We start from the raw sequence: 27,715 nt of genomic DNA on the forward strand, positions 1-27,715 counted from the left end.
GCTCCGGACAGCGGCATTTGAAGGACCAAAGAATTGTACATGCAAAATGTGGGACATAAAGCAAATAAAAGTGTTACTGTTCTTCCTGTTATGGCAAACTCCAGTGCTGCAATCAGGATCCAGGCTAGGCCAAACGTGAGACCCTAGTATTTTATGTAATATTGCATTTTACAGACTGTTAGCAGGCATGCTTTATAACAAATTAAAATAATTTGCTCGTATGGCCAAAATAAAATCTAAACTTAACTCAGAATGCTGACCAAATGTGCTTTGTTCTGAGGAATTATAAAAAATGGATATTCTGAGCAATGAAATAATTTTAGCACCCCAAACTTAGAAATTAGTTTTGATTTAGTGTCAAGAAGTTGAAATAAATGGAAAGAAACTCTTTGTCTCTCTCTGTTTTTTTCTGTGGATGCATGTGATAGTTTGCAGTGTAGAAATATGGTTTTGTAGAATAGCGAAAGACATGACTTTTAGTGAAGTGAGTTATGCTGTAATACATTATTGGGGTAAAGAAGGTATTACTGCCTTTTAAAACATTTTGTCCGTGTACTTCTTAACGTGTTCCTTGAATCCACTGTGAAGACAAGAATTCACAGAAACAGGTTGAAACGTAGTTGAAACATGTAGCTAAAATCTTGTGTTCTTACTTGAATTGTGGGCGTGTTCCCTTCTGAGCTAAATGAAAATAGTGGCCATGACTTTTTTTTTTTCCTTTTTGCTTCTAGGGGTTGATACGAAATTGAAATTCACTCTTGAACCATCTTTAGGTCAAAATGGTTTTCAGCAGGTAATTTAATTATTTTTTCTCTTGAGTTCATGAAGGACTGGGTTCTCTTCAATCAAGGTACTTGCCCTAGTTCAAAAGTGCGTCTGTCATCATAATGTCAACATATAATTTGCAATTGCATCAGGAGCTGTTCCATTAGTATTTGGAAAATGCAAAAGGCTTTAATTGTTTACTCAGATCTCTCATAAATCTTTGTGTCCTAGAATATTATATTTCTGTTATCTGATTAAGTAATTAATCTATATTTTCCCTGTGAGAGGATTAAGCAGTTGAACTCTGAAATGTGTGCAGTAAAATCAAATGAATGTGCATGTCTGCAATGTTGTAAATGTTGCTATACTGTTACATCAAAGTAATGGTGGATTTCGTACATTTTTGGATGCTTTTGCTTTTAGTGGCATGATGCACTCAAGGCAGTGGCCAGATTGCCAACAGGCATACCGAAAGAATGGCGGAGAAAGGTAGGTAGACCTGTACGCTTTGTGGGACATATTGCCTGTGGGTTTCTCAGGAGTTGAGTGATGTCAATGTTATCACTGATTTTTAACAAATATTTGGAAGTTTGAAGTTTAAGTTGTATTAAGTTTACATTCCTCAGTGATAACCTCACAGGGCAGCTGGAGAGGCTGAGGAGGCAAGTAAAGATGGTGTTTTCAATAGTCGGGCTCTTTCTGCTTGAGGCTTAGGTAACTTATTCTGGTGCACATGTTATTGCTTCGTTCCATCAGTCTTCAGGAATTGCATTGGTGAAGCTGCCCCCGCAGCTGAAGATCAGCTGAAAGGAGAGCAAATCTCCAGTGTAGGCTGTCATACTTAGGAAGGTGAAGTTGATAGATGCTAGTGCTGACAAGAATACTTACAGAAACATTTGGTGAGGGAAAGGCAGATTGCTTAAATTAGGGAAGTTTGGAGTCAGGAGTGATGTAGAATGGTAGAGTGCACCATTAATGGCAAATTGCACTGAGTTAGTGTTGTAGGAAAGGGTCCAGTGGGATTTTGCTAAACTTACTTTACTGCTTTCTTCAACAACTTTTGAAGTTCCCTAGCCTAAAAAAAGGCACGTCAACTCATCTTTTCTATACAACTGAGTCACACAATCTCAGCTTTAAAAATGGAATTTTAATTAAGAAAGTATTTTATAAAGCTTTAAAAATATATGTCGTTCCATATATTTCTGATGCATCAGACTACTTTTCGTTTCCTGTTTTCTTTTTGCTATCTTGCCAAACCGAACTGTTCCTCTTCACAAATCAGAGGGAAAGGAGATGTAAGACTTACAGTGGTATTGTTTTCCTCACACCACCATGATTTTGATTTTAATCTACAATTCCAGTGAATTATTATATTCATTTAATAGCCTTTTTTCTTTCCTGAAATGTTCTTAGTCTCTCAGACACTTTTCTGTGGTACATGAGTGGCAAAGGTCACAGAATCACAAAAGGATTGAGGTTGGAAGAGACCTCTGGAGATCATCTGGTCCAACTCCCTTGCTTGAGTGGGTGCACAGGACTGCATCCAGATAGCTTTTTAATATCTCCATGGAAGGAAGGAGACTGCAAAACCTCTCTGCGCCATCTGTGCCAGTGCTCTGTCACCCTTACAGTAAAAAAGTGTTTCCTGATGTTTGGATGGAACCTCCTCTGTTTTGATTTGTGCCCATTGTCTCTGGTCCTGTCACTGGGCACCATTGAGAAGAGCCTGGCTCCTTCTTTGTACTTTCCCTTCAGGTATTTATATAAGTTGGTAAGATCCCACCTGAGCCTTCTCTTCTCCAGGCTGAACAGCCCCAGCTCTCTTACCCTCTGTGTGTCAGGTGTCCCAAGTCCATAATCATCTTGGTGGCTCTTTGCTGGAGCTGCTGCAGTATGTCCATGTGTCTCCTGCACTGGGGAGCCCAGGACTGGACCCAGCACCCCAGGTGTGTCTCACCAGGGCTGAGCAGAGGGGAAGGATCACCTCCCTGGACCTGCTGGCAACTCTCTGCCTGATGTATCCCAGGAGGCTGTTGGTCGTCTTTGCCACAAGGGCACATTGCTGCCTCATGGTCAGCTTGGTGCCTACCAGGACCATCAGCTCCTTTGCAAAGCTGCTTTCCAGCTGGTCAGCCCCCAGCATATACTGGTGCGTGGGGTTGTTCCTCCCCAGGTGCAGGGCTTTGTGCTTCTCCTTGTTGAACTTCATGAGGTTCTTGTCAGCCCATTTCTCCAGCTTGCCAAGGTGCCCTTGGGCTTGTCAGCCACTCCTCCCAGCCTTGTGTCATCAGCAGACTTGCTGAGGGTATGTATGCCCTGCCGCATCATTCAACTCAGATCTATTTCTTTTCTGTCTCATTCTGCCCAGCTCTCTGTGTTTGCTCACATATGACCACATGATGCTAACCAAAGAAGTAGAGTTAAGAAAAGGGATGTGGTCTTTGCACTGCCATTCCCTAGTTTCCAAATGATTTTGAGATAGATACGGAAATAAAGGAGGTATTTTGTGTTGACAGCATGTTGATAGCTTTCCTTGCTGGCTGTAGAAGGAGCAGGGTGACATCTGCATTATTGCTGTGGCATGTGACATTTGTTTTCTGGGGCTGGCAGAGATAAAGAATCCAGTCAAACAACATCAGTAGGATGTCAGCAGTGCCAAAGGCTGCTGGGAGGCAGAACAGTGGTGTTCTTTCACATGGGTGCCTTTGCAAAAGTGTGGGAAGGGACATTTAAATGCAGAAAACATGAGATTCTGGGAGCTGTCTATAAATTCCTTCATCATGCAGCTATCTAAGTGTTTAAATCTGTGGGAAGTGTCTGAATTGCTTTTCTCACTTGAGTGAGTTAATGGCTGATATAAAACTCGACCAATTTGCTTTCATGATTTCTTTCAGTTTCCTGAAGAGAAAGAATTCCTTTACTGTTACTTGTTGTCATTGTATGATCTGTCATGTGTCTTTCATGGTTCAGAAACTTTTCAAATGTTTAATAAAGGTGAGGCTTTGTCTGAGATACATGTGCATAAATCTGTTCTAGTAATTATTAGGCTTTAAAAATAGTAAAAATGTTTGTTTTATGAACACCCTTTAGCACCAATAGTTCAGAAAGCCCTCTTGTAAGACTAAGTTACTCTGATCCAGGTGATACTTTCAGATCAATCCTAAATTGTTAATACTAGACATTATTTCTTCTGCGGAGTTGATCAGAAGAGACCTCTGGTAAAGAGAAGCACTGCTCGATTTCTTTTGTGGGGTTTCCAGGAGGTCAACCCATGGTTGAGTTTGAGGAAAGCCTGCAGCAGTGTTACCTTTTAATAAAATTCCTTGCTGGTTATGAGGTTAGAAGGGCTGAACTGACAAGGAGGGTCCTTGCAGGAGGGCGTGCTTCCATCTTGGAAGGCCTCTGTGGATTCAGTTTCTGACAATGGACTTGCATCTTTGGAAGCAGTTCACAGATCTGGACGCTTAATGCGGTTTCCTTCCTGTCTGTTTTAGGGAGCAAGGTATTACTTTAATTGTGCAAAAATCGTTTTAGATATAGTCTTCTTCCGCATATTTTACATCTAACAGCAGATCATATATGGGTGAAGCTGGTGAGGTTCATCTAATGGTATATATCAAAACTGCTCATATTTTATCTGCGAAATAATTAATTTTGTTGACTTGTTCTGTGTATTTCTAGGTTTGGCTGACCTTAGCTGATCAGTACTTACACAGTATAGCCATTGACTGGGATAAAACCATGCGTTTCACGTTCAATGAAAGAAGTAATCCTGATGATGACTCTATGGGCATCCAGATAGTAAAGGTAGCCAGCTAATTTGTTATTTTAATTTTGTAATGAAAAGTTGAATTTTTTTTTTTAAATAAATGGAATTTGGATTTATTTTGTTCTCTGCAGCTGCTTTGGCAAAATTTACATCTTAAGCCCTTTGGCTCACCAGAATTATTTCTTTGGCTTCTTTTGTCCTCCTTTTGCACTGGTTTGTTAGTGTTAGCTGGGAAAAAATGTTATTACTGATTTTCTTAAATTTTTTTTTCGATTTCTACTTCTTTATTTTAAAAGAAATACTGGAGTTTAATGGAGACAAAGGAATATAAGTAGGATTTTTCCCTCTTCTATAAATAAACACAAATGTTTGCTGGGATTAAAATGTATGTTTTATAGAAATTGAACATTTTTCAGTTATTTTTCAGGAGTGAAACATCTTTGTTTCTCAGCTAATTAATGTTTACTATTTAAAGCAGTGGGCAGTTTTAGAGAAGAGCTTAATGGATTAGTATTGCTGTGGTGATTTAAATATTAGTCTGTTTGCCTATTTAGGTGGTATTTTTCTATTTAGGAGAGATTGTGTTCTATGGTCACCTTAATTAGAGTACGCAGAGCAAAATACTTTGTTTCCCTGATTATTACAGTTGTCATCTGTACTTGGTTATAGGTATTACTTATGAAGCTTATAGATAATACTTACAAAATAAGTTATTACTTATGAAATATTAAACTTTGTATTACATGTTTTGCCTTTCACTTATAAATCGCTTAAATCTCAATGGCACTGTTTCTAGGTTTTTATGTTTTGAAAACTTAGTGGTGTAATAATTCTTTTATTGTTCAGTAAAAACAGTCACTCTTTTTTGTTCAGTTAAGCAGCTGTTAATGTCTTGCCTCTTTGAAACCTACATATTTGTTAATATATTCTGTGGCAACTTCATATGAACATCTTTTAGGTAACTTGTTTACTTAAGAGCTTGCTGAACCTATTTCTTTACAGTAAGCTAAAGGTTTACAGATTAAAAAAAGAAACGTTGTCATCAGCTTTGGTAGTAGGTACTGGGGCAAGGAAGATGTCTTTTCTGTCTGTTCTTGTCTTTTTTTTTTCCTTTTTTTCTTTAAAGGACCTTCACCGAACTGGTTGCAGTTCTTACTGTGGCCAGGAGGCAGAGCAAGATCGAGTGGTACTAAAACGCGTTTTGCTGGCTTATGCCAGGTGGAATAAATCTGTTGGCTATTGTCAAGGATTTAACATACTAGCTGCCCTTATTCTAGAAGTAATGGAGGGCAATGAAGGAGATGCCCTGAAAGTGAGTAAAATTATTTTTTTTTTTCAGTGTTGAAGATGGCTTTAGTTAGTGAACTTTACAAAATTCACGTACTGGTTTATTCTAGACAGCCTAAAAGAGCAGTACTCAAAGGAGTTAACCAGTTGATATCTGCAGATTGTTTGTTATCCTGTCTGAACTAAAATGAACAGCTTGGATGTTATCACTGCTAAAGTTTTTTTCAAGCAGAAACAAATGAGGGCTTGGCCATAATAAAAACAAATGGGAACACTGCTACTGACTTTAGAATATCTCATTCCATAACCCCAGATCTGGATTGTCTTTTACTGTGAGTGGTGTCGGGCTCCTTGTGCTAAGGAGGCAATGGAATGGTGCCAGACTGCCCTGGGGAGGTAAAGCACTGAAGGACCATAGCACCAAAATGGGCCTCACCTGGCAAAAATAAGAATGGGAAATACAGTAATTTCTTCTTCAGGCTTAGTGCATGAAGTTTGCAGGGTTGGAACATTCCCAGAAGAGAGAGGGAAAAGGGAAAGGGGAGAAAAAAAGGGAACAGGCAGGCGGAAAAAGGGGAATTGGGAGTTAGCATGTAGCTGTTTTGTTGTTGTAGCCACTGTGCTGCCTAAAGCAAGTGATGAGTGACTTCAGAACAGCTGCAGAGGCTGTTGTTGCCCGTAAAGTTGCCCCCAAGATTGGAGCTATGGGGAAACTGTGTGGATATTATTGCAGAGCCTAGGAGTTAAGGGAGCAAGGGGATTCTCAGGGCTCACCAGTCAGGTCCCATTTCTGGGAAGGATGTTATAAACAAAAGCTCTGTGTCTGGGAAGTGTCTCCCAAAGGCTGGGAAACAGCTGGTACTCCAGACATGGTGGGGCTTTAACAGTGCAGGGCCCAACATGGTAGCTTCAGTGAATGCCCAGCCAGGGATGCTTGAGTTTTCACTAATTAAGGTAAGCATGCTCAGGTTAAATCCCTTAAGAGACCTCCAGATTAGCATACTGAAGTTATGGTAAGCAATAGAACAACATCTTGCATGTATGGAAGCTATCGAAGTATGCATAAAAGTCTCAGATACTGAAACATAAAAACTGTTTTATCGTGCACATTATTGTGGGGAAAATATTACAAAGTCAAATAATAAAAAGAAATGTAATGAAGAAAGTATCTGTTGCAAACTGGTAAATGTGTGAAGCTGCTTTTTCAAAAAAGCATTCTCAAAACAATTCACATGCCAGTGAAATAGAATGGACTTCAGTGTTGGAAAAAGATTTCTGTTCTTTCCCGTGCTGTCACATATCTGAGATTTCTTTGTTTTCTTGCTCCCACCACACAGTGGGAAGGGAGCAATAGCCCTTACAAAATGGTTTCTTTAAGGTAGGGATTTATGGCTTATGTCATAAGAAATTAATGAAAACACAGATAGCATAGTTGTGAGTTAATGTCGTTATCTTAAATTATTCTTCCATTGGCTGAAATATTTCCAAACAAAATAAAGCATGTTTTTAAAAGACAATAAGGTGTCCCAATATTCAGCAAAGACTAGGGAAAGTATCTGGCAAAAGAAGACTCCAGCTTCCTTGTATGCCATGTTTTGATCACCTATTCTTTTCAATCCTTAAGGCTTAACAAAATAAAACAAAAAACCTGTTAAAACATGTAAAAGCTACTGATTTGCCGGTATCAACTCCTGATCTACATGCTTAAAAATATGGAACAGAAGACTTATTGCCCCCCGCCCCCCCCCCCCCCCCCCCCCCAACACCAAAATCTTGCAAGCGCAAGTGGTAGTATGCGGTGACCAAGCAATTGGGAGAGAAAAGGAAGCACTAAGATTATGTAAGGTGGTGCTCTTGGAAGTCCAGTGTCCACAAAGCTATTTTTCCAGTCATCTTAGGAAGAGAGACGGACTGGAAGGAGGGTTGTGTCCTGTGTAGGAAGGTGCCTTGCTCCTCCCAAGCACAAGGGGCTGAATGAAACAGATTATAAGGATGCTTGTTTGAAATTTTAACAAAGTAGTAATGGAGATTTGAAGCAGACAGGATGGCCGCATGCAGGCTCTCTGGATATGGTTTGTACAGTGGCCATAGAGATTGTAAAAGATCCTGAGGTGAGGGTCAGCATTTTCTATTGGGCTGATGATATACATCAACTTCTGCATATTTCTTTGTTACGTTTGTTCATTCTCAAAACTTTGACAGTATCCAGTTAGTACATTACCACCCATGTAGTTGGGCTATCTCACTTGGAACAGATGTCTGTTTAAAATGTCTCATTCTGCTTAATTTAGCACCTTTTAAAGTGACAAGATGAAGTGCAGCACATGGTAACACATCACAGTAAAATGTGTGGAGAATGTTTTTCAAGAACAGTATCTTGCATTTTGGAGGAGGGAAGAAAGAGGATTTGGAAGATCAGTCTTCTAGTCGTGGCACTTAACAACCAGAGAAGGGACAGTGGAACTTTCCAACAGCGTGGAGAATCTCATAAACACCTACAGCATCAGAAGTGCTGAAAGTTGCCTTTGGTTTGAGTAATGCTTCCAATTTGGGCATAGCTTACTGTGACATTGATTTCAGTCATTAATGGTTCATAAATTCTGGACAGTGTCAAGAGGCCTTTGCACCTTGATTGCTTGTGGATACCTAGAGTACATGTGGATGCTTAAAATGGTAGTATATCCCCATTTATATGGGCAGAAAACCAGAGGCATGTGTTGCCACTAGCTCCAAGCCATTCTATACCTTTTTTTCCTGTTATTCCTACAAAATAACTGCCTCCATAAGTCCTATGTGATTACGTTTCATTTTCCCCACAGATCATGATTTACCTAATTGATAAGGTGCTTCCTGATAGTTATTTTGTCAATAATCTCCGCGCTCTTTCCGTCGATATGGCTGTTTTCCGAGATCTTTTACGAATGAAGCTTCCTGAACTGTCCCAGCACTTAGACACCCTGCAAAGAGCTGCTAACAGAGAGAGTGGAGGTAGGTTCAATGGAAAATGATATTAAATTCCTTTTTGCTTTTGTTTCATCTGAGCACTGGTCTAAAAATACAATCTTTTAAATGTTTACATGAGTTTATTGCTTAGAATATATATTTTAAATTGTTAAGATGAAAGATGGTCGTTTCCATTATTGATAGCTTTAACATAAATAGGTGGTGCTCTCAGAAAAAAGCAAAGGGGAAATAATTTGGTCCCACCACTAACTGCAAACAGAATTGTGTTGACAAGGATATAAAATGTGTGGAGTGACAACACTGTAACACACAGCTTAATGCAATGGCTATCTTGAAAAGGTTGTTTCCTATTTTAGCACAAGATACCCGTCCTGCTATTGCTCCTTGTAGTTGCTACCTTACATAGCTGTTCTGGGAAGAGTTACGTGAGAGCCAGTGGTGGCTGGTTAGTATTTCTTCACCTGGATGTTTAGCAATACACCAGTGCAAAACTCAGAAGTACTTTTTGGGTTGCTACCTGAAAACTGGCTTTGCACTGTGGTTTTTTTTTTTCTTTCCTGGTATAGCATTGCCTCCAGACTTTTTTTTTCCCCCTCAATACAAGATACGGATCTTTTATTTGGGAGTGTTTTGGGGAGGGTGGGGTTTTTGTTGTTGGTTGGTTGGGGTTTTTTCCAGTCTGGAAGCTAAATGCACCCTGAGTTCCATCTTATAAAAGATCTGCCATGTTGCGTGTAGATAAACTGTGACTGTCCCCAAATTGTATAAAAACAAAGAAAAGGTATCAAGGAAGTATTTCTTGTTTGAAAGTGTTTCGCAGGCAACAGCCTCCATGGTCATGATCTTCAGTGCATCAGTTTATACTAGGATGCACAAAGTGTTCTCTGAGCCTAACAAGAAAGTAAAACTTCAGAGTTTCAGGCTGAGATACTAAATCTTGCTGGAAACTTAAGAAGCCAAAAGGAAAACTGGAGGAGTGTGTTACAGTTGCTTATGCTAAGCTGGCAGTGCATCAGGAGATAAAAACAATAGATAAGGCTTTACAGAGACAGTCACTCTCACCTTCATGCAGATAAAGACCTCTTATTCTGTTCGTTTCTGAAGAAATGCAGTGGTTTAGGGTTTTTTTGGTATGGGTTTGGGTTTTGTGTTTTTGGTAGTGTTTTTGTTTTGGTTTGGTTTTTTAATAAAAGCTTTTAGCTCATATAGCTCTGGGGAGGGAAATAGAATCTTTCAGATATAAGAAAAAAATTTGTGGGGGTGTTTTCCAAGGTTTACAGTCCAAAACCAATGCTGCTGCTTAGAGCTTTTTGCAGTGCAGCAGAATGAAAGGTGACTAGGCATGGCATTTTGCCATCACTCTCTTTCTCAGCTTATCTTTGGACAGCTGCAGGCTAAGCAAGTTTTGAGCAATCACAGAGGTACTAGAGTGTCTGGTGGATTTCAATATGCGGTTTATACTCCCTGTAAAATAAGAGTAAATTACAATGACTTTAAGAATTTTTTTTTTTCCAGGAGGCTACGAACCCCCACTTACAAATGTCTTCACAATGCAGTGGTTTCTGACCCTCTTTGCCACTTGCCTGCCTAATCATACAGTTCTGAAGATCTGGGATTCAGTATTCTTCGAAGGCTCTGAAATTATACTGAGAGTAGCTTTGGCTATCTGGGCAAAGTTAGGAGAGTAAGTGGTCATTTTTATCTGATTCTTCTTTTCAGTATAAGCAATATGTGTAACATATGTTGTTCTGAAGAGCGTGTTCTCAGTTCTAAACAAGATGCAATCTTTCAGGAGAATGATTCTGCTTTGAAAAAGCTGCACAAATTGCCTCTATGGCTTCCCCAAAAACATGTGCTTCTGACATCGTGTCAGAATGGGCATGATGATTAATTGACCCTTGCTGCAGGAAATGTCTCCAGTTGTTTGCCTTATCAGTGTATAATGTCTTCATGCTGTGCTAAAAGGTTGGTTGGACTTTCTAGAACATAGACCTCTGAGGGAGCTGGTAAATACTCTGTGGAAAGACATACAGAGAGACTTGACTAGCTAATTTAGTTAGGTACCTGAAGCTGGGGATGTTAACTCCCTTATTTTCACTTGAGCAGACTTAAGGATTTGAGCCCATTGGCTATACCCAAGAAAAGAGTTCAGTGTTACTAAGAGAATGATTTAGTGTTACACATTTTTCTTCTTTTAAGGCCTGCAAACAAATTTTCCTGGATTTCTCTGCTTTTAAGTACATTCTAGCCAAGCTTCTATTATAGTCCTTTATGGCCTTGGAAACTCACCATATAGGACAAAACGCAAGAGGTGGTTAGTTCTAAACTCCTCTGTTGTCACAGCAAATATTTGCATTCCAAAGAGAGTACAGCGCTCCTGGAGAAATCAGTTTTCTCACTGACTTCAGTGGGAGGTGTGAGCTCTGACAGGTCCAGCAGATGTTAGTTCAGCTGGCATCAGCAGCTGCATCAAATTTTTCTTGTGATGCCTATCAACACTCACCTTCCTTTTTTTGCCTGAGATTCAATCACTGGGATTTATGTTCAGCTCTGTCCTTGAAAGTTTTAATTTCTTTTTTTTTCTTTCTGCAAAAATTAGCACTGCAGGCCAATAGCATTGTAAGAGACTGTTTAGTATATTTAATTTTTAATCTGAAGAATAAAAATTAGAATAATAATTTGCTAAGAGCTTTATTTGTTCAGTTCATGAATGAAGCTTCCATGAATCATTTATATTAGGATTAAGCTATATGTGGTCCCATTGCGCTTTATTGCTTTGTACCATACCTTTGGATAAAAGGTCCTATTGCAGTGGGTCTCTGTGCACTTAATAGCTGTAATTAAAAATGTTCCAACTCATAACATGATAAAAAAGAAAGTCACTGCTTGGAAAGTTTTACTGTAAAACTTAAAGCAAAAATGAAATGTGTTTTATAAAAAAATAGAATGAACAGAATGAAGAAATCTCTAAGAATATGTCCAAAATGGTAAGCTGATCACACTGCACAGCTTGCAACTATTGTTTGTGGGGAATGGGAGAAAGTCTGGCAGATTTGGGGCAATTGACAGAAAGGGACACTGGTGTGATAACTAGAGATCCAGAAGACAATGAGCCACTAAAACTGAACAAGAATTGAAATTCAGTAAGCTTGTCATTAATGATATCAAATGAGATGAGGAAGTAAAAGATCAGGCACTATGTCTTTTCCCAGCAAAGATTGTGATTTTGTTCCTCTTCGCTAGAAATAGAATGGAGGGATTTAAAGACCTGGGACCTGAAACAGTGATTATAGTCTTACGATCTTCATACTTCTCAAGAATATCTTTCTATGCATGAAAATGGGGTGAGAAGTGCTTTTCCTAAAATGTGGGCAGTTCAATCATACTTCTGTTTTGAGGGAGACTGTAGGAATGGGGAGGTTAAAAATAGGTGCAGTAGAGAAAGCAGTATGTGGAGGTCGTGAGAGACTGATAGCAGGGAAAGTAAGAAGTAAGTGTGTGATAATTGGCTATATACCCACTGTTTCTACACTTTTTTTTTACTACTTAACACAGTTTAGCTAAAAGAATGATGAATATTTCAGTAGGGGTTTCACAGTTCAATGGTGGTTCTTGGTAGACAGTGAAGATCAACGGAAGCTTCCTCTTCTAATCCTTAAGAAAAAAAGCCATGTACTTTTTTGATCATTCCAGCAGCTGTATTTTACAGGGGAGGCTACAATATGTAGCCAGCAATGCACTTGTCTGGGGTAGAAGTAAAACAAATTTTCCACTTGATGGGAGAGGATGTTTAGCAGCTGACCCTAATGTATGTAGAACAGCAACTCACAAAAGCATATTACTTGTGTTTATCTTCCTCTAGCTGACACCCTGTGGGCCAATCAATCTGTGTTTTCAGAAATCTAAAGAAAGCGTGGGAAAAAAACACCACCACCACCACCCCCAAAAAAGACCGCCAACCCAAAACCCAACAACAACAAAAAACCCAAACACCAAACAAAAAAAGGTCTGCATCTCTAATTTAGAACTGTCACAAGTATGCAGGATATGAGTGAATTTTCCTTCATTCTGAATTATGTGAACTCAGCTTTTTTGAATACAATGACATATATAAATACACCTATACTTAATTTACTCCACCAGAATGTTTTCTGGCCAGTGAATATGTTCCTGTCTGACAAAAAGATATTTCAACCAGTGAATTCAGCCGTTTATTGCACAGTGAAGAAAGGGTGATGAGGCAGTCAGGAATCTTTATTCTCCCTTTCTGAGTTGATGGGAGAGCTCCTTTGTGCTAGTAGGAGGCAGGAGTTATTGATTCTGATGATGTAGAAGTGAAAGAGGCAGAGGGAGTAACCTGTCCGGACATGCACAAATCCTTTATCATGAGCAGTCAGGACAGTGAGCTGTGCTCAGTACATCGTTTTACTGCACCAGTATTTGCAATATGATGTGCACAATTTTATTACTTGGAAGCATAGGGAGGATTATTGCAATTAATTAAGGTGACTAATGGAAGCGCGTGCTTTATGATGACGGAAATTTCAGTTTTGGTTTGGAGGTGTGTAATCATATGTAAAAGTAAAATAAAAAACCAACGTATTTTGATGTAGGCAAATAGAGTGTTGTGAAACTGCAGATGAGTTTTACAGTACCATGGGCAAGCTGACCCAGGAGATGCTGGAAGACAGTCTGATTGACAGCAATGAACTCATGCAGGTGAGTAATTGTGACATAATTATTGTTTGTGTTTTCTCTGTGTTCTTTAGGTGCTGATTTCTAACAGATCACATTTTTGTTCAGATTCTGTAGAAACCTAAACTGAGAGTAAAAGCTTAATAAGGTAACTGAGCTGAGCTAGCATGTCAATGAAACAAACAGATGACTTGCAGTTAAAGCTAAAATCTTATCTTATACGTTAAGTATAGAGAACCACTAGGCTTCATTTGATAAAAATTGGTTGTGTTTTGTGATACGACATCCAGTTGGATTTATGCAAGTAAGATGTAGAATCTTTTAGTAGTCATCATTTTTAGGGTGTTTTATACTTTAGCCAGTTATTTATTACATTGTGTCCTTTTCATTCTGCAGACACTGTGGGAGACAAGAGTTTATGAAACGAGAAGGGAACAAAAATATCTTTCATGATTTAAAAAAAAAACAGCCATGAACACTTGTCAGTGAACTATAAACAAAGACATTTGTAGATAATTGCAGTCCCTGAATTCTTAAAGTATACATCTGTATGTATACATACATATAAGAACAAAGATGCACATTGTTCTGGAAAAGGAAAGGGCCTTTAGTTGTTGTAACTGTATTGATTTGCGCTTTTTTTTCTGATATCCTTGAGGTGTTGTCTACTTAGATGTTTTATAAAGAGTTCGTGCTACAGTTCTGGAACTTTGCTTTTGATGAGTTAGGATATGGTGATTAAACGGGTACAAATAGCAAATACAGAGCACATAATTAATCTGACATTTTTTACCTGACTTAGAGGAAGGAAAATAAAGTCAGTCAGTGTATGAACTTGGATGAGTTTATTGCAGTAGTTAACAGGTGACTTCTGTTACCCATTACTGGAAGAAAAACTTATCACCTGTCTGGGAATACACACTTCCATTGTCAGGTGACACACTGCTCTGAAATAAAGGGTCACTTTCAGATTTTTGGCTTTTGTTATCGATATTTTGTTTAATGAGGGAGCTCTAGGGATGAGAGGGGTGAGCACTGTGGCTTTGTTTTGCTTCAAAAATGGAAATGCAGTGAGTCAGCAGTGCTCATGTGCTTTTTAAATATGTGTTCAAGTTTCTCACAAGGCCATTCAGGTATTGAGGATCCATGAGGGAGAGTGGCTCAAGCTGACGCCTTCTCATATTCATTATGTTTCAGTTCCTGGTCTCAAGTGCAGTACAAAATTAAGATACGGCACCTGTGACAACAAATAGTATTGGGAAAGCTGAATTGGGCTTTAGTGACTCAGTGTGGATTTCCTTCTTTGCCATTGTGTGTAATAGAAGATAAGGCATAGGTAACTTACTGGTTGGAGGGATGGAAGTATCTTTTTGGATTTTTAACTGTTGCAATAACAAGTATACTAAACTAGCAGTCTCTTTGTGCTTCAGCACAAAAATCAGCACTTGGTGCAAAGCATATGTGCATTCATAGTGTACATGTGTATTTTGTGACCCTGACAGCGTTAAGGTAGGATAGCATTGCCATTGACAATGGGGAATGTGGCAGGTTTAAGTTTTCTGCATAGAGAAGCAGTGTGTCTGTTCTATGTGTGTCATCTCAGATGAAGAAACCACTCTATAGTTTAGATAGCATTCTTCAAGTCAAAGGCAGGCACCAGCAGCGTAGCTGTCTCCATCTGAGGTGTTCACTCAGAGTGGAGAGAATTAGGCACTACAGGTGTTTACCATTACGGGATATGAATGCCACCATATGCCTGGCTGCTGCATTTGAACAATTCTTTCTGTGTTGGAGAAGAAAATAAAGAAACATGAACCACTGGGTCAATGACAGGATCCAGGCTGCTTGAAGACACTGTTTCTTAAATTGCTTTAGGCTTTTTCAGAGGAGTCAGAGATGAATGTTGAGGCTGCTTTGTTTTCATAAAGTTCCTTTTATTCTTTCTTTTTTTCCCTAATCACAATCAGAATGGTGAATTTACATCTAATACTTTTTACAAGGTGGCTCAAGGATTATATCCTACTGTGGGAAAGGATTAATATCCTGCCTTGCCTCCCCTATACATTTCTGTAAAGGTTGCTGGTGGCAATAATCTCACTTTTCTTTAGGCTTGTCTTACTTTTCTTTAGACTTGCATGACACTTACATTTGCACCTGAACTACCTGTCCAGGCTCACTTAAGCCAGTGAAGAGTAACAGGCACTTCACCACTAGAAAACAAATTGTGTTCTAAAAGGTCTGTTTCCTTTGGGAATTGGAGGAGGAGGGAGGTAGGGCTTCAGGGGCAAGTGTTGGTGAGCAGATGTCCGAAGTAGGTCAGAGGACTCTTGTCCTCATTCTGTCCACCAGAATGTATAGTTGGTGCAAGTTTATAATTCAAAATGCCTACCTTCCTCCCTCCCATGGAGACAGTACATATACGTAGGATTAAGGGCTTAAAGCTTCTGCAGATTTGGCCTTTATATGGCAAGAGTTCTTAGTGTTGTGCTGAGGAGAGGATGGAGGGATTGGAGGAGCAAGCAAGCCTACAGCTTCCTCCTTTTTCACATTGAACAATTCAGGTGAATACAGGGTAACTGCTGTACACATCAGATGCTAGACCAGGTATGTATTCAGGGCTAGAAGTTAAACAAATACAGTATTCAGTAATGTCATTTTATTGGCCTATTAATAAACTTTGTTTCTAACATGGAGACAGAAGGCTGTACGTCTGGTCTCTGCAGATACAGAATCATTAATGTGGGAAAAGACCTCTAGGATCAAGTCCAACCATCAACCCAACACCACCATGCCTCCTAAACCGTGTCCCGAAGTGCCACATGTACATGTTTTTTTTGAATGCCCACGGGGATGGTGACTCCATCACCTCTCTGTGCAGCCTATTCCAATGCCTGACTACTTGTTCAGTGAAGAAATTTTTCCTAATATCCAATCTAAACCTCCCTTGATGCAGCTTGAATCTGTTTCTTGAAGTTCTATCTATCTATAGCTTGAAGTTCTATCACTAGTAACTTGGGAGAAGAGACCAACACCCACCTCACTACGACCCCCTTTCAGGTAGTTGCAGAGAGTGATACGGTCTCCCCTCAGCCTCCTCTTCTTCTAGACTAAAGAACCCCAGCTACACGCTTTCACATCTTCTCAGAAAGCAGCCATTTTTATAAGCAGTTATACTAATTCAGTTTGTATGCCTAGAAGCATTTCAGGGTAGAGGACGTAAGAAGCAAGCAGGAAAAGGAGAGGCATCCCTCTGTGTTTGCTGTGGCAGAGGGGAACAGGGATTAATCCCACTGTAGTACCCTAGCATTTTGGATTATCTCCTATAGAGAGCTACCCTGATTTGATGGTATTCACTATTAACTTTCTACTGGAGTAGCACTGTGTTTTCTTTTGGGTTTGTTTTTAGTTTTGCTTTTCGTTTTGTTTTCTTAGTGAAAGTGAAAAGAGAGAGGAACCTTAAACCAGTGTGGGGTGGCTCTTGAGATAAGTGTGCGTGAGCTGTCTGCAAAGGCAAAGCTGCTTACCCTTTTTTGGAAGCCACAGTCTAAAACCTTTTGTACGGTATTCTGCTGAGGGTGTAGATGGCTTTGCATTTTTAGGGGAAGGCAAAGGATTGATAAATGCAATTATTTAAGGTGAGAAGATAGGGTTTTTCCTTGTCTTTTTTTTCTCGTTCCCGGAATCTGTCCCTTATGGCTATAAATAAGATAAGTTTGGCTGCATCATGCTTCGTATGTGTAGGCTTTTCCCTCTGGCACAGTTGCACCAGAATTAACAAAATGGCATCCAAGGCTGTGTACAAATTAGGAACAGGATGCTTTGACTCTGAAGCATTGCTGTGAGGATATCACAGGTGTTGATTGACAATATTTTTCAAATTTCCAGCGGAACTTGCATCAGCATAAAATTTGTTTGTGGATCTCTTAGCCAGATGGCAAGCGAGGCCTCCAGTTATAATCTGATAACAAGTAATTAAGTTTAAAACATGTATGCTAAATGGAAGAAATTGCACAGGATCTGGAAGAGACACAGATTGGAGGCAGGCAAAAGCTAAAAGTATAATCTAAAACAGTAGGTGCAAGGAGTAAATGGAGGACTCTGAGTTGACAGTTTCACTTAAAGGGCGACTAGCATATGGAACAAGTTACCTGAAAAGGCTGTTGATACAGAGTAGAAATAAATTCCAGACACACCTCCTTCTCTGCGAACGGAGAGAGTTGAGACATATGGGGGAAAAAAAAACAGGAAGGTGTGGTGGAGATCAAACAAACAGGCAGACATGTTGGGCCGGAGGTGGGTCTTTCTCCAGATCATAAAATTCCTTCGTCTGGTAGACTGCCGGGATATTGCTGTCCAGGCCGTAGGGAATATTTGTCTTTCACGGTAACATTGTAGTTTCATGGAGTGGCAAAGCCTTCAGTTCACGCTCTGGGTTTTTGTAGGCATTCTCCTTGCTTTAGAGACTGTGCGTGGCTTGAACCGTAAAAGCATTTTCACACAGAAACCTGCTGAGCTGCACGATTGCCCTGTGCCTGATCCAGCCAGGAGTGTCCTTCCTGCTCCTCACTGCTTACATCATTGCTGTTGGTGAAACGTGGGGGTTTTTTCTGTTGGGAAAGTCTGACGGGTCTATTACTGAATTCATGTTTGCAGTTTTCCTTAGCATATTTAGCACAGACAAGGCATGGTTCAAGAATGGATTATGTAGAAATTGTTCAAAATTTCCTTTCATCTTAATTGAGGCCATTTTGCCTTCAGGTGAAAATGTCACTGACTTAATAGCACAGGAAAAAAAATATATTTGAAGATTTTCTGTCATAGCTAATGAGAAATTTTTATGTTACTGTCTTTCACAAGACATTTAATACTCAAGATGGGGAAAAGTTGTGATTTTTCAGAGAAACTGTGAGAAATTATATTTCGACTATTTTTTTCGTTTTACTTCTGACATGGAGAATCCCAATGAATTGTGTGTCAGTTATTCGGAAGTCCTGAATACTTGTAAGTGTACAAAAGCGGGGGGGGTGGGGGGGGTGTTGCAGCTAAAGTAGGTAGGAACAAATCAGCAGTGATGTTGCAATGAATATGATGTGTCTTTCTGACAGGTTGGCTGGTGACACATGTTCTGTCATTAAAAAAATGACTTAAAGCAAAAATAATGCTGAAAGCAAATGCATTTGCAACTATTTAACTCTGAGTATTGAAGCAAATAAAATGTATTGGAGTTTTTTATGGCCTTGTTTTAAGTCCTAGGGACTACATATTGAGTTCAGAGAGTTGCAGAGAGGTTTCTTTGTTCACCATAGAACGAGTATTTTAAAAAATACAACCACCACCCCCAAAAAAACCCCAACCACAAAACAACAATCAAAACCAGAAACTGAGAGGAGAAATGTTAGTTGGATAATGTTGGGTCCTTCCTCTTTGGCCATAATTTTTGTACTGAAGTGATTTCCTTCACACAGCTCTTGAGGCTGCTCAGGTGAAGTACTGGATCTGTTAACAGTCCACATCAAGTGAGCATCTACTCATTCCTATCTATGCTACTGTCAATACCTCGTTGAATACTTGAGCAGAAACGTAGGTCTTCTGGAAGATCCTGAAAACATCAATGATGCATTCATGTAAGTGAAATCATAATTGGAGGAGGAAGACTTCCAGTGTGCTGGCAAGGAGACGATTGACAATCGTTATTGAATAAGTACAGGAGTTGAAAAGAACCTTACATCTCGTGTTGTATGTTACACTTTTTTTTTTTCCCTCTGAACCATGTATTTTTCTAGTGAGTCAGTCTTTATTTTTCTTACAGGAAATACTGACTGAATCATAAAACTAGACCATTTCCGTTTTCTTACAGCGCATGAGAATGTGCAGCCTTTAATCCAACAAGACCGTGAAAGTCTGTTCACAGAGAAATCTTTTGTGGAGCTGTTAGTTAAAGTGACAATTTTAAAAGCTGCAATTTTTTTTTTCCCCTAGACTGTTTATACCATGGCTCAGTTTCCCTTCCCACAGCTGGCGGAATTAAGGGAGAAATACACGTACAATATTACTCCTTTCCCTGCAGCAGTAAAATCAACTTCACTCTCGGGGTAAGTTTGAAATGCACTGCTTATGGCATATAGAGTTATTGTTTACCCTACACAGATAATGAAAAGGCAGGTAGCATCCTCCCTGTACGCTCCTAAAGAAGCGAAAGATGTTGGGTAATGATCATATTTAAGAATGTCTCTTTCTTATTTCTCTTACGTTCTGATTTGACAGAAAGCTAGGCAGAACCAGAGACAGTGATGAGGAGAATGACCTAGATGACGAAGACTCAATTGCCAATGCAATTGGCTGTCTTGGACCGTTAAGTGGATTTTTGGCACCAGAGCTCCAAAAATACCAAAAGCAGATGAAAGGTAAAAGTGCTTTTGTTCATTTTGGAAAATGTAATTAAATGTGCACGACCTTGTAGAAATCGTCTGTAGCTTCCTCTGTGAAAGCTGCTATGAAAATTGTTTTTTATATTCATGTAGAGATTACAGCAGGTACCGGATGACTTGCTCTGTGATCCATGAAGATGTCTTCAAAGTCAAGTTTGAAGGCTGTATGGATATGCAGTAAATGACAGTGTGGGTTAAGGATTTGACTGCAGTAATGGTTTAAAAAAATCCAACACCGTAGTGTTGCCCACCCACAAAAAAAGACACGTGAGGAAAAAAGTCCACCCTAAATCCATGCTTGTTTCCAAGGCAGCTATTAGGTAATCGGCATTGTCGGAAGAGTGTACATGTAATAACTAATCTTGACCTTTATTAGCATATGCATGGCTAATATTGGAAGCTGTCAGCAGTGAGTGAATTCTGCAGGTCATTTCACCGCCCTTTTGGCCAAACGTTCAGACTGTTGTATGTTTTGAGTATATTCACGTTTTTATAAAATTGTGTATGATTTAGGGTGTTCTGACAAAATGCCACTATTTTTCAAATCCCCCTACGTTGAAATAAAATTTCCTGACAGAATTTCATGTTCACCTGTGCAAGCTCTACAAGCAGAACAAAATTCTGATCCATGCAAGAAAAGCAGATAATTTGTTACCTTGCAGCAACCTTTACAAAACGGTACTGGATCAGCAGTCATTTTGTGATATCCCGGAAGAGGCTGTAGTTATTTATCCCCAACCCACCCCCTCTACCTTCCCCCCCAAGAAAACCCAGACTGATGCAGCAGTAGCTGTTATCTGATTATGCATAATCATTCTTGTGGCTTGGTTTTGCTGAGACCTATAAGCTGCAATTTTCCTCTTGATTGCTGTGGTGTTTTGTTTTTCTCTTCCTGAGGGACTATAAGTCTCTACCTGCTGCTTCAAGCTAGCACTTAGTCAGAACATCAAACTGCTGGTGCAAACTAAGCCAAAGACAAACAAACATCGCTTGAAAAAGAATTATCCCCTTGACCCTGGAGTGCCAGTTTGGTGGTGCAGAAACAGCTGTGAAAATAAATTGCATTGCTGCTGTTGCTCTGCAGCTGTTGGTCAGAGACACTCTAAAGTTGCCTGATTCTCAGCTGCTCTGCGCCTACCCCTTTTGTTGCTACTAGCAGCTTTCTCCCTGTGGTGCTATAACTGTTTCTTGATGCTTCTTGCTGGTAATTACTAGGTCAGTTGTTTAATCTTATGCCTGCTTGACTGTAGTGTATTTTATAACTTGCATTGTTAGCCTCCTCTCTGACCAGCTGAGTGTCTTTGATAATCAGTTTCTGAATTACTTTAGTGATAGTTTGATGTACAAGGCCAAGTGCCGGGTCCTGCACTTCAGTCACAACAACCCCATGCAACGCTACAGGCTTGGGGAGGAGCGGCTGGAGAGCTGCCTGGCAGAGAAGGACCTGGGGATGCTGGCTGACAGCTGGCTGCACATGAGCCAGCAGTGTGCCCGGGTGGCCAAGAAGGCCAACATCATCCTGGCTTGTATCAGGAATAGTGTGGCCAGCAGGAGCAGGGAAGTGGTCGTGCCCCTGTACTCGGCGCTGGTGAGGCCGCACCTTGAATACTGTGTTGTGTTTTGAGCCCCTCAGTACAAGAAGGACATTGAGGTGCTGGAGCATGTCCAGAGAAGGGCAAAGAAGCTGGTGAAGGGTCTGGAGAGCAAGTCTGATGAGGAGCAGCTGCGGGAGCTGGGGTTATTTAGTCTAGAGAAGAGAAGGCTGAGGGGAGACCTTATCGCTTTCTGCAACTACCTGAAATGAGGTTGTAGCAAGGTGGACGTTGGTCTCTTCTCCCAAATTCCTAGCGATAGAACAAGAGGAAACAGCTTCAGGCTGCATAAGGGGAGGTTTAGATTGGATATTAGGAAAAAATGTCTTCACTGAACAAGTGGTCAGGCATTGAAACAGGCTGCCCAGAGAGGTGGTGGAGTCACCATCCCTGGAGGTATTTAAAAGAAGTGTAGACGTGGCACTTCAGGGCATGGTTTAGGAGACGTGGTAGTGTTGGCTTGGTGGTTGGACTTGATGATCCTAGAGGTCTTTTCCCACATTAATGATTCTGTGATTCTACTTTTGGATAAGAACTCTGCTTATAGCTTTGCATTGCCATGTTAAATGACTTTTGTGCTCTTTAAACTCTCCTCAAACCATTGCTATCCTTAAGCAGCATGTCTAGAAGTGCGGTACTTATTATAAATAGTGCAGCTTTGTTAAAGATGTCTTTTAATTAAAAAAAATATTGTAATACATTACAGTTTAATAAGATGATAGGAATGAGACATTGACTTCCCTTGTAGATAATCTGTGGAACTCTTGAGTATGTCAACTTAGTCCTCATCTCCACTTTATTCCCGCTCTGTGCAGATCAGAATGAAGAGCAAAGTCTGGGTTCCAGTAACATTGCAGAATTAAGTCCAGGAGCAATAGACTCTTGCCGAAGCGAGTATCATGCTGCTTTTAACAGCATGATGATGGAACGCATGACTACTGATATTAACGCACTTAAAAAGCAATATTCCAGGATAAAGAAGAAGCAGCAACAGCAGGTTCACCATGTGTATATCAGAGCAGGTAAAGTATCAAAATGTGCTTAATTTAGTGATTTATTACAAGTTAACTTTGTCATAGGAGACAAGTCAAAAACCATTCTTTTACATTTAACCAAATAGACAAGAGGGACTGATGAAATAGGTAACACACACAGGTGGACTGTAAATGAGAAGGTGATGTTTCTTCTTCTTTTGTCAGGATCTGAAGATGATGACCCTGGGATTTTTTTAGGTCCCAGGGACCAGCTGAACAATGGTATTTAAAGGTGTCTTTTCTATCTGGGTGCATTGTGTTGATCTCTCTGATTAAAAACTTTCAATCTTTTGGCATTCTTGGAGTTGACATACTGGTGCACTGGAAAAGTGAAATGAGGAGATGAGTACACTTCAGACCAAGTGGCAGGCAGATTCCTAGCTGGTCCGTATTATCTGAAGTCCTCTGAGTTCATCCGGGCATGGCAAATTGCACAGCTGAAGAACTAGTTCAGATGTTCCATTATGGCAGACAGTTTACCTAGCCATAATGATACTGCTGTGAGGATTGAGCAGGACATCAGGTCATTATTTAGCGATCAGTGTTTTGGTGTCTTCTTTCTGCAAACTCAGCAAAGCAGGGGTTAGTGTGAACAGCGCGGCTGAAGGGTTTAGTGGGTGCGCAAGCTGAACACAACACAGCCCAACCGGCTTGTTCCTTCCCACTTAGATGTCATCTTTCGAAGTCAGCATTGAGCCATGCAGATGGGTCTCTGAACAACATTTCTTCTTCTTCTAGATTGCCTGAACTTGTCCTAGTAGGAGCATTTGAATGCGTACAGCTGCAATTGTTCATTAACCTAATTTGTAAGGAAATTATTTTTAAAAATATTGGCGAAGTATTTGCTTTGAACAAAGGCTGTAGCCAGCAGAAACAGTGCAAACAGTAAAATGTTGATTCCCAAGGATTGCCCCCAAACACAAACCTTTCTAATCTTACTAATCATGATGCAGGGCTGGGTTTCTGGTTTAATCAAACTGTCGTCTAATTACCTAATTCTGGGTCTACTGGTCTGGTTTAATAAAAGGACCTAATAGAAAAGAGTTGGTGTGATTTATCCATTTAAAACACATTGGCTCATTCTCCTCTCCATGAGGCCTGTGTGACTGACCTCATACAGGGACTGAATTGCCTCTCACAGTTGGAAGAGAAATGAAGAAGAGGGTAAAGATCAGAAGCCAATATTAATGTTAAACTGTCAGTTACAGTGCAATTCCAAAAATCGAGAAGCGTTTTTTGTTATGATTTATTTTCATGGTATTCTTAGCTCAGGACTTACCCATAGGTAAGAAGCAGGGAGGGAGGACAAGAAATCTTTATTGTAGATGGTACAGCTTTTTGTTTGACTCCAAGATATAAGATAAATTCAGTGTTGGTGTGTTTTTGGTGGTGGGTGTATTTGGTTTTTTGTTTAATAGCAGTCAGTCCTACAAACCTTTGCCTATACCTCAAGAAAGGCATCAGATTTGGTGGTGGATCCTTAGAACATTAATTTGCTCTTTAACAATACTGTGTTTCTTTTAAACACTTTCTTTCAGACAAAGGGCCAGTTACCAGCCTCCTCCCTTCTCAGGTAAACCATTCCCCAGTGATAAACCACCTCCTTTTAGGAAAGAAGATGAAATTGAGTAACAGGTCTCTCAAAAATGCTGTTATTCACATCCCGAGTCATGCTACCGGGAAGATGTCTCCCATTCCCCAAGATGATCTTAAAACAAAACTGAACTCTCCGTGGCGCACTCACATACGCGTCCATCGAAAGAATATTGCTAGGGCCAAAGGCCAGCTGGGCTATGGGGATACCATAGGACTAATAGATGAGCAGAGCGAGAGCAGTAAAACAAATAGTCCTGGTGCAAAGGAGGAGACTTCCAAACATTCTGACTTTGGAGAAGGAGGAGGTGGCGGTTTGGATGACAGGACTACTCGAAAAGCTGACCAGCAGTCGTCTGAGCCAGTCTCTACAGACAGTAGTACAAACATGTCAGTGGTTCAGCTAAAACTGGAAGCATTGGAGCTCACCACAGATAACAAAACCGATGCTGAATCAACATCCCATCAGTGCGGCCAGCCACGTTTATCAGAGTCCTCCAGTTCATCCAGCGACAATGGAAACCTGGCTAAATCTCCCCAGCCTGGGAACTCAAAGCCGCAAGTCTTCAATCCTTTTCCCAGTGTCAAGCCTCTTCGAAAGTCAGCTACAGCCAGGAATTTGGGGCTGTATGGCCCCACGGAAAGAACCCCGACTGTACACTTCCCACAGATGAGCAGAAGTTTCAGTAAGTCTGCCAGTGGCAACAGTGGGACCAGGAAACGATGACGTACTACTGGCACTTCGTATTTCTGACAGCAACAAAAATTTGTATGCTTTTTTTTAAATGTGTGTGTGTATGTGTGTCCCAGAGCGTTTCTAATCTTTAGGTAGGTAATGGGGACAAAAGTGGTTACCAGAAGTATAAATATGTGTCTTTGAAAATTGTGCTCCCGTGTTGTTATGGGATAGATTAGTGAAGATGGACTCTGGCACCCTATTGACGATTCTGATGGTTCTGTAGTAAACTAAACATTGATTTGCAGTGTGAGGCATACCGTTTCTTTAAATTTAACTCAGGCATAAAATCACTGGCTGCCTTCAACCCGTCAGTCCCCATGGCTGCCTCCTGTCTCTTTCAAAGCTCGAAGGACAAATTGTCCGGTGCAGCAGGCAGGTATAACAGTTTTTATGACTCTTACGCAGCTTCTCTGTTAGACCTCATCATCATGGGTAGCTGGAGGAGCCATGACTAACAGAAGCACAAGCAGCCCTAGCACTCGAAAGTATCACTTTGTGTTCAACATTCCCACTAATCTACCCGCCCACCTGGCTTCAGACGTTCTCGAGAAGCATTTTGTGCTTCTCTTCCCACAGCAGTCCTCTGCTGATACTGGTTTTAATACAAATGTAGTGTAAAAATCATTTTTAATATAAATATAATGCATGAGAATAGCAGACCTAAGTCCATCCACAGCTCTGGTTTGCTCCTTTTGTGTTGCATGTGTACATACGTACTTTTCTGTTAGTTACTGCTGGAGAGTTGCAGCACTGCAAAATTAGGTACAACTGTATGTGTAGCTGTATGAGTATTACGGTACATCTTGACTGTAATCTAGATTACAGGCTTGTAATTAAATTATATTTTCTAGTTTAGCAGTAGGTAAAATATATGAATCTTCCAAAGTAGTTTAGGGTTTTAAATACTAGAAGTAGAGTGATTAGATACCTAGGGTGCCACTTATCGTTAAAAGCCAACGCATCAGCCACTATGTAAGTGGGGTGGGCCCATGGGACTGCTGTGGGCTTCCAGGGCTTGGTTCTCATTTGGTGGGAAAGAGCAATGGCAAAGCGATAAGCTTGAGTATTTACTTCAAAATCAAAAAGCAAAGCTGGTGAATACCATAAGACAAGTCCTTTTTTTTCTCTATACACTAAATAGGCAAGCAGAAAAACTAAATGTGAACAATTCAACTTCAGGGGTGCACAGTTAGGCACTCTGAAAATTACAGGTTGCTCATAAAAATGTTACAGCTCTGCTGTGAATTGTACGTATCGACTGTGCTCCATTACCTTATTGCTTCCACCTTTCCCATGACGTGAAAGTGCAATTACTTTAAACCGGAGTAAAAGCACTAATGATGAATCACTGTATGTAATACCTTTCCTCCTTCTTTAAAATTCTTTGTTAAATTTGTGAATAAATATATCATTGTCTATTTATTAATGTATCCCATAACCGATAGGATGTGATACCAGTTTTACTCTATACCATGATTTATAAGCTGTACAATATACCCTGTTTATTGTTGTGGGGACAGTTTTATTTTGTTGTTGTTTTATACAAGTGTATGCATATAAAATAATATACAAGTATGAACACTATAAATATAAAACACATGTAGTTCAGATCTTGCCCCTGCCTTATTTTCAGATCATAGTAGTATTGTCACTAATGATTATTTATAGCGCTAAGTAAATTTAAAGTAATGTAGAATTTAGTTGCTGATCATGGACTGTACGAGAATTGTTTCTGCCTTGATTTAGAAGAAATGGACTTCTCAAAATTTTACTGTGAATCATTTGCCCCAGTTTTTCTTAGCTTCGGTGTATCATGCGGCTGTATACTGAACCAGTAAAAATAAAAGGACTGTCATTCTGCAAAACCTGATGAAATGTTGCAAGTACATGCATGAATTTTCAGTGTGTTAAGGTGTGATTAAGCAATGGAAAATTAGCAATCATTGCAGGGATGTTGGTTGGAAGAAAGAAATTCCAATAGAATAGTAATTCTAGTGTATCAGACCTAATCAATAATTGACGGGCGTGCTCTGAGGGTCTACTTGGACCATTAGGATTGAGGCGAAGGAACCATGGCAACTCAGTGCATTAGTTTGGTGATGTTTGCTGCAGGGATAAACAACATGAAAATGTTCATACAGAAATAAGGTGGGTGATTTCACCATTCTGTGTTTTCCCTTGACCTTCTTGCGATGAGTTACCCGGTGCCTGTCCACAGGCAGCAGTCACACCTGGCCGAGTGGCAGGGAGCCAACGGCATCATCTGACACCAGCTCCACTGAAGCATGAAGAGGCAAAAATTCATCCGAATGGATCCCTGTCCTTGTCAATCCTTTGCTTGCTCCAGTTCTACTTCCTTTTTGTTGGCGGAAGATTCGTTCAAGGCAAGGGGTTGTCGTGGAGCCCCATGGTGATTTGAGACACGCAGTCATCCCAGACGAGCACATTCAGCCTGTATGTCATCAGCCAGCAGGGACTGGTCGGGTGACTGGTTTCTCAAGCAGCCAGAAACTGCTGTGTTTGGACACCTCTTCATTGGTGACGGCATTCTTGCAAGGGTGTACACCTCTGGGAGGGTCATGGGTGGGAAGGGTGGATCCAGCACACTGCAGGGAAGTGCAGGTGTGAACGATATCTTCTGCACATCCTTCCTCACTGGAGAGCCCGGAGACCCCTCAGGGCTTGCACAAGCTGACTTTGTCATGAGGTATTTAACATGATTTAGGACACAGAAGTGTTTTGCGGTGTAAGACCATGTCAGGCTACCTGATGCTCAGGCCCAGCCTCCCCCAGCCTGCAGGATGCCATTTCAGCTGCGCTTCATCCTACAAGAAGCATACAGCACTTAC

At 40.4% G+C, this 27,715-nt stretch overlaps 1 protein-coding gene across 6 annotated transcripts in view; it reads left to right on the top strand.

Moving 5' to 3' along the window:
• TBC1D30 (TBC1 domain family member 30) overlaps positions 1-26,736 on the top strand; it is a 58,260-nt gene extending 31,524 nt beyond the window's left edge. For 3 of the 6 annotated variants that reach the window (XM_064448746.1, XM_064448717.1, XM_064448765.1), the window contains 12 exons: positions 732-793; positions 1,189-1,254; positions 4,447-4,572; positions 5,661-5,846; positions 8,641-8,809; positions 10,301-10,469; positions 13,399-13,504; positions 19,460-19,572; positions 19,745-19,884; positions 22,316-22,522; positions 22,700-22,756; positions 24,073-26,736. In XM_064448746.1, the coding sequence (XP_064304816.1) occupies positions 732-793; positions 1,189-1,254; positions 4,447-4,572; positions 5,661-5,846; positions 8,641-8,809; positions 10,301-10,469; positions 13,399-13,504; positions 19,460-19,572; positions 19,745-19,884; positions 22,316-22,522; positions 22,700-22,756; positions 24,073-24,854 (2,183 nt within the window). In that variant the 3' untranslated portion in view covers positions 24,855-26,736. The remainder of the gene's footprint in view (positions 1-731; positions 794-1,188; positions 1,255-4,446; positions 4,573-5,660; positions 5,847-8,640; positions 8,810-10,300; positions 10,470-13,398; positions 13,505-19,459; positions 19,573-19,744; positions 19,885-22,315; positions 22,523-22,699; positions 22,757-24,072) is intronic. The other 3 variants (XM_064448727.1, XM_064448755.1, XM_064448736.1) reach the window with 2 other exon arrangements.
• The last annotated feature ends 979 nt before the right edge of the window (positions 26,737-27,715 follow it).

The sequence above is a fragment of the Phalacrocorax carbo genome, chromosome 1 (assembly GCF_963921805.1).
Source record: "Phalacrocorax carbo chromosome 1, bPhaCar2.1, whole genome shotgun sequence".
NCBI classification, from domain to species: domain Eukaryota; kingdom Metazoa; phylum Chordata; class Aves; order Suliformes; family Phalacrocoracidae; genus Phalacrocorax; species Phalacrocorax carbo.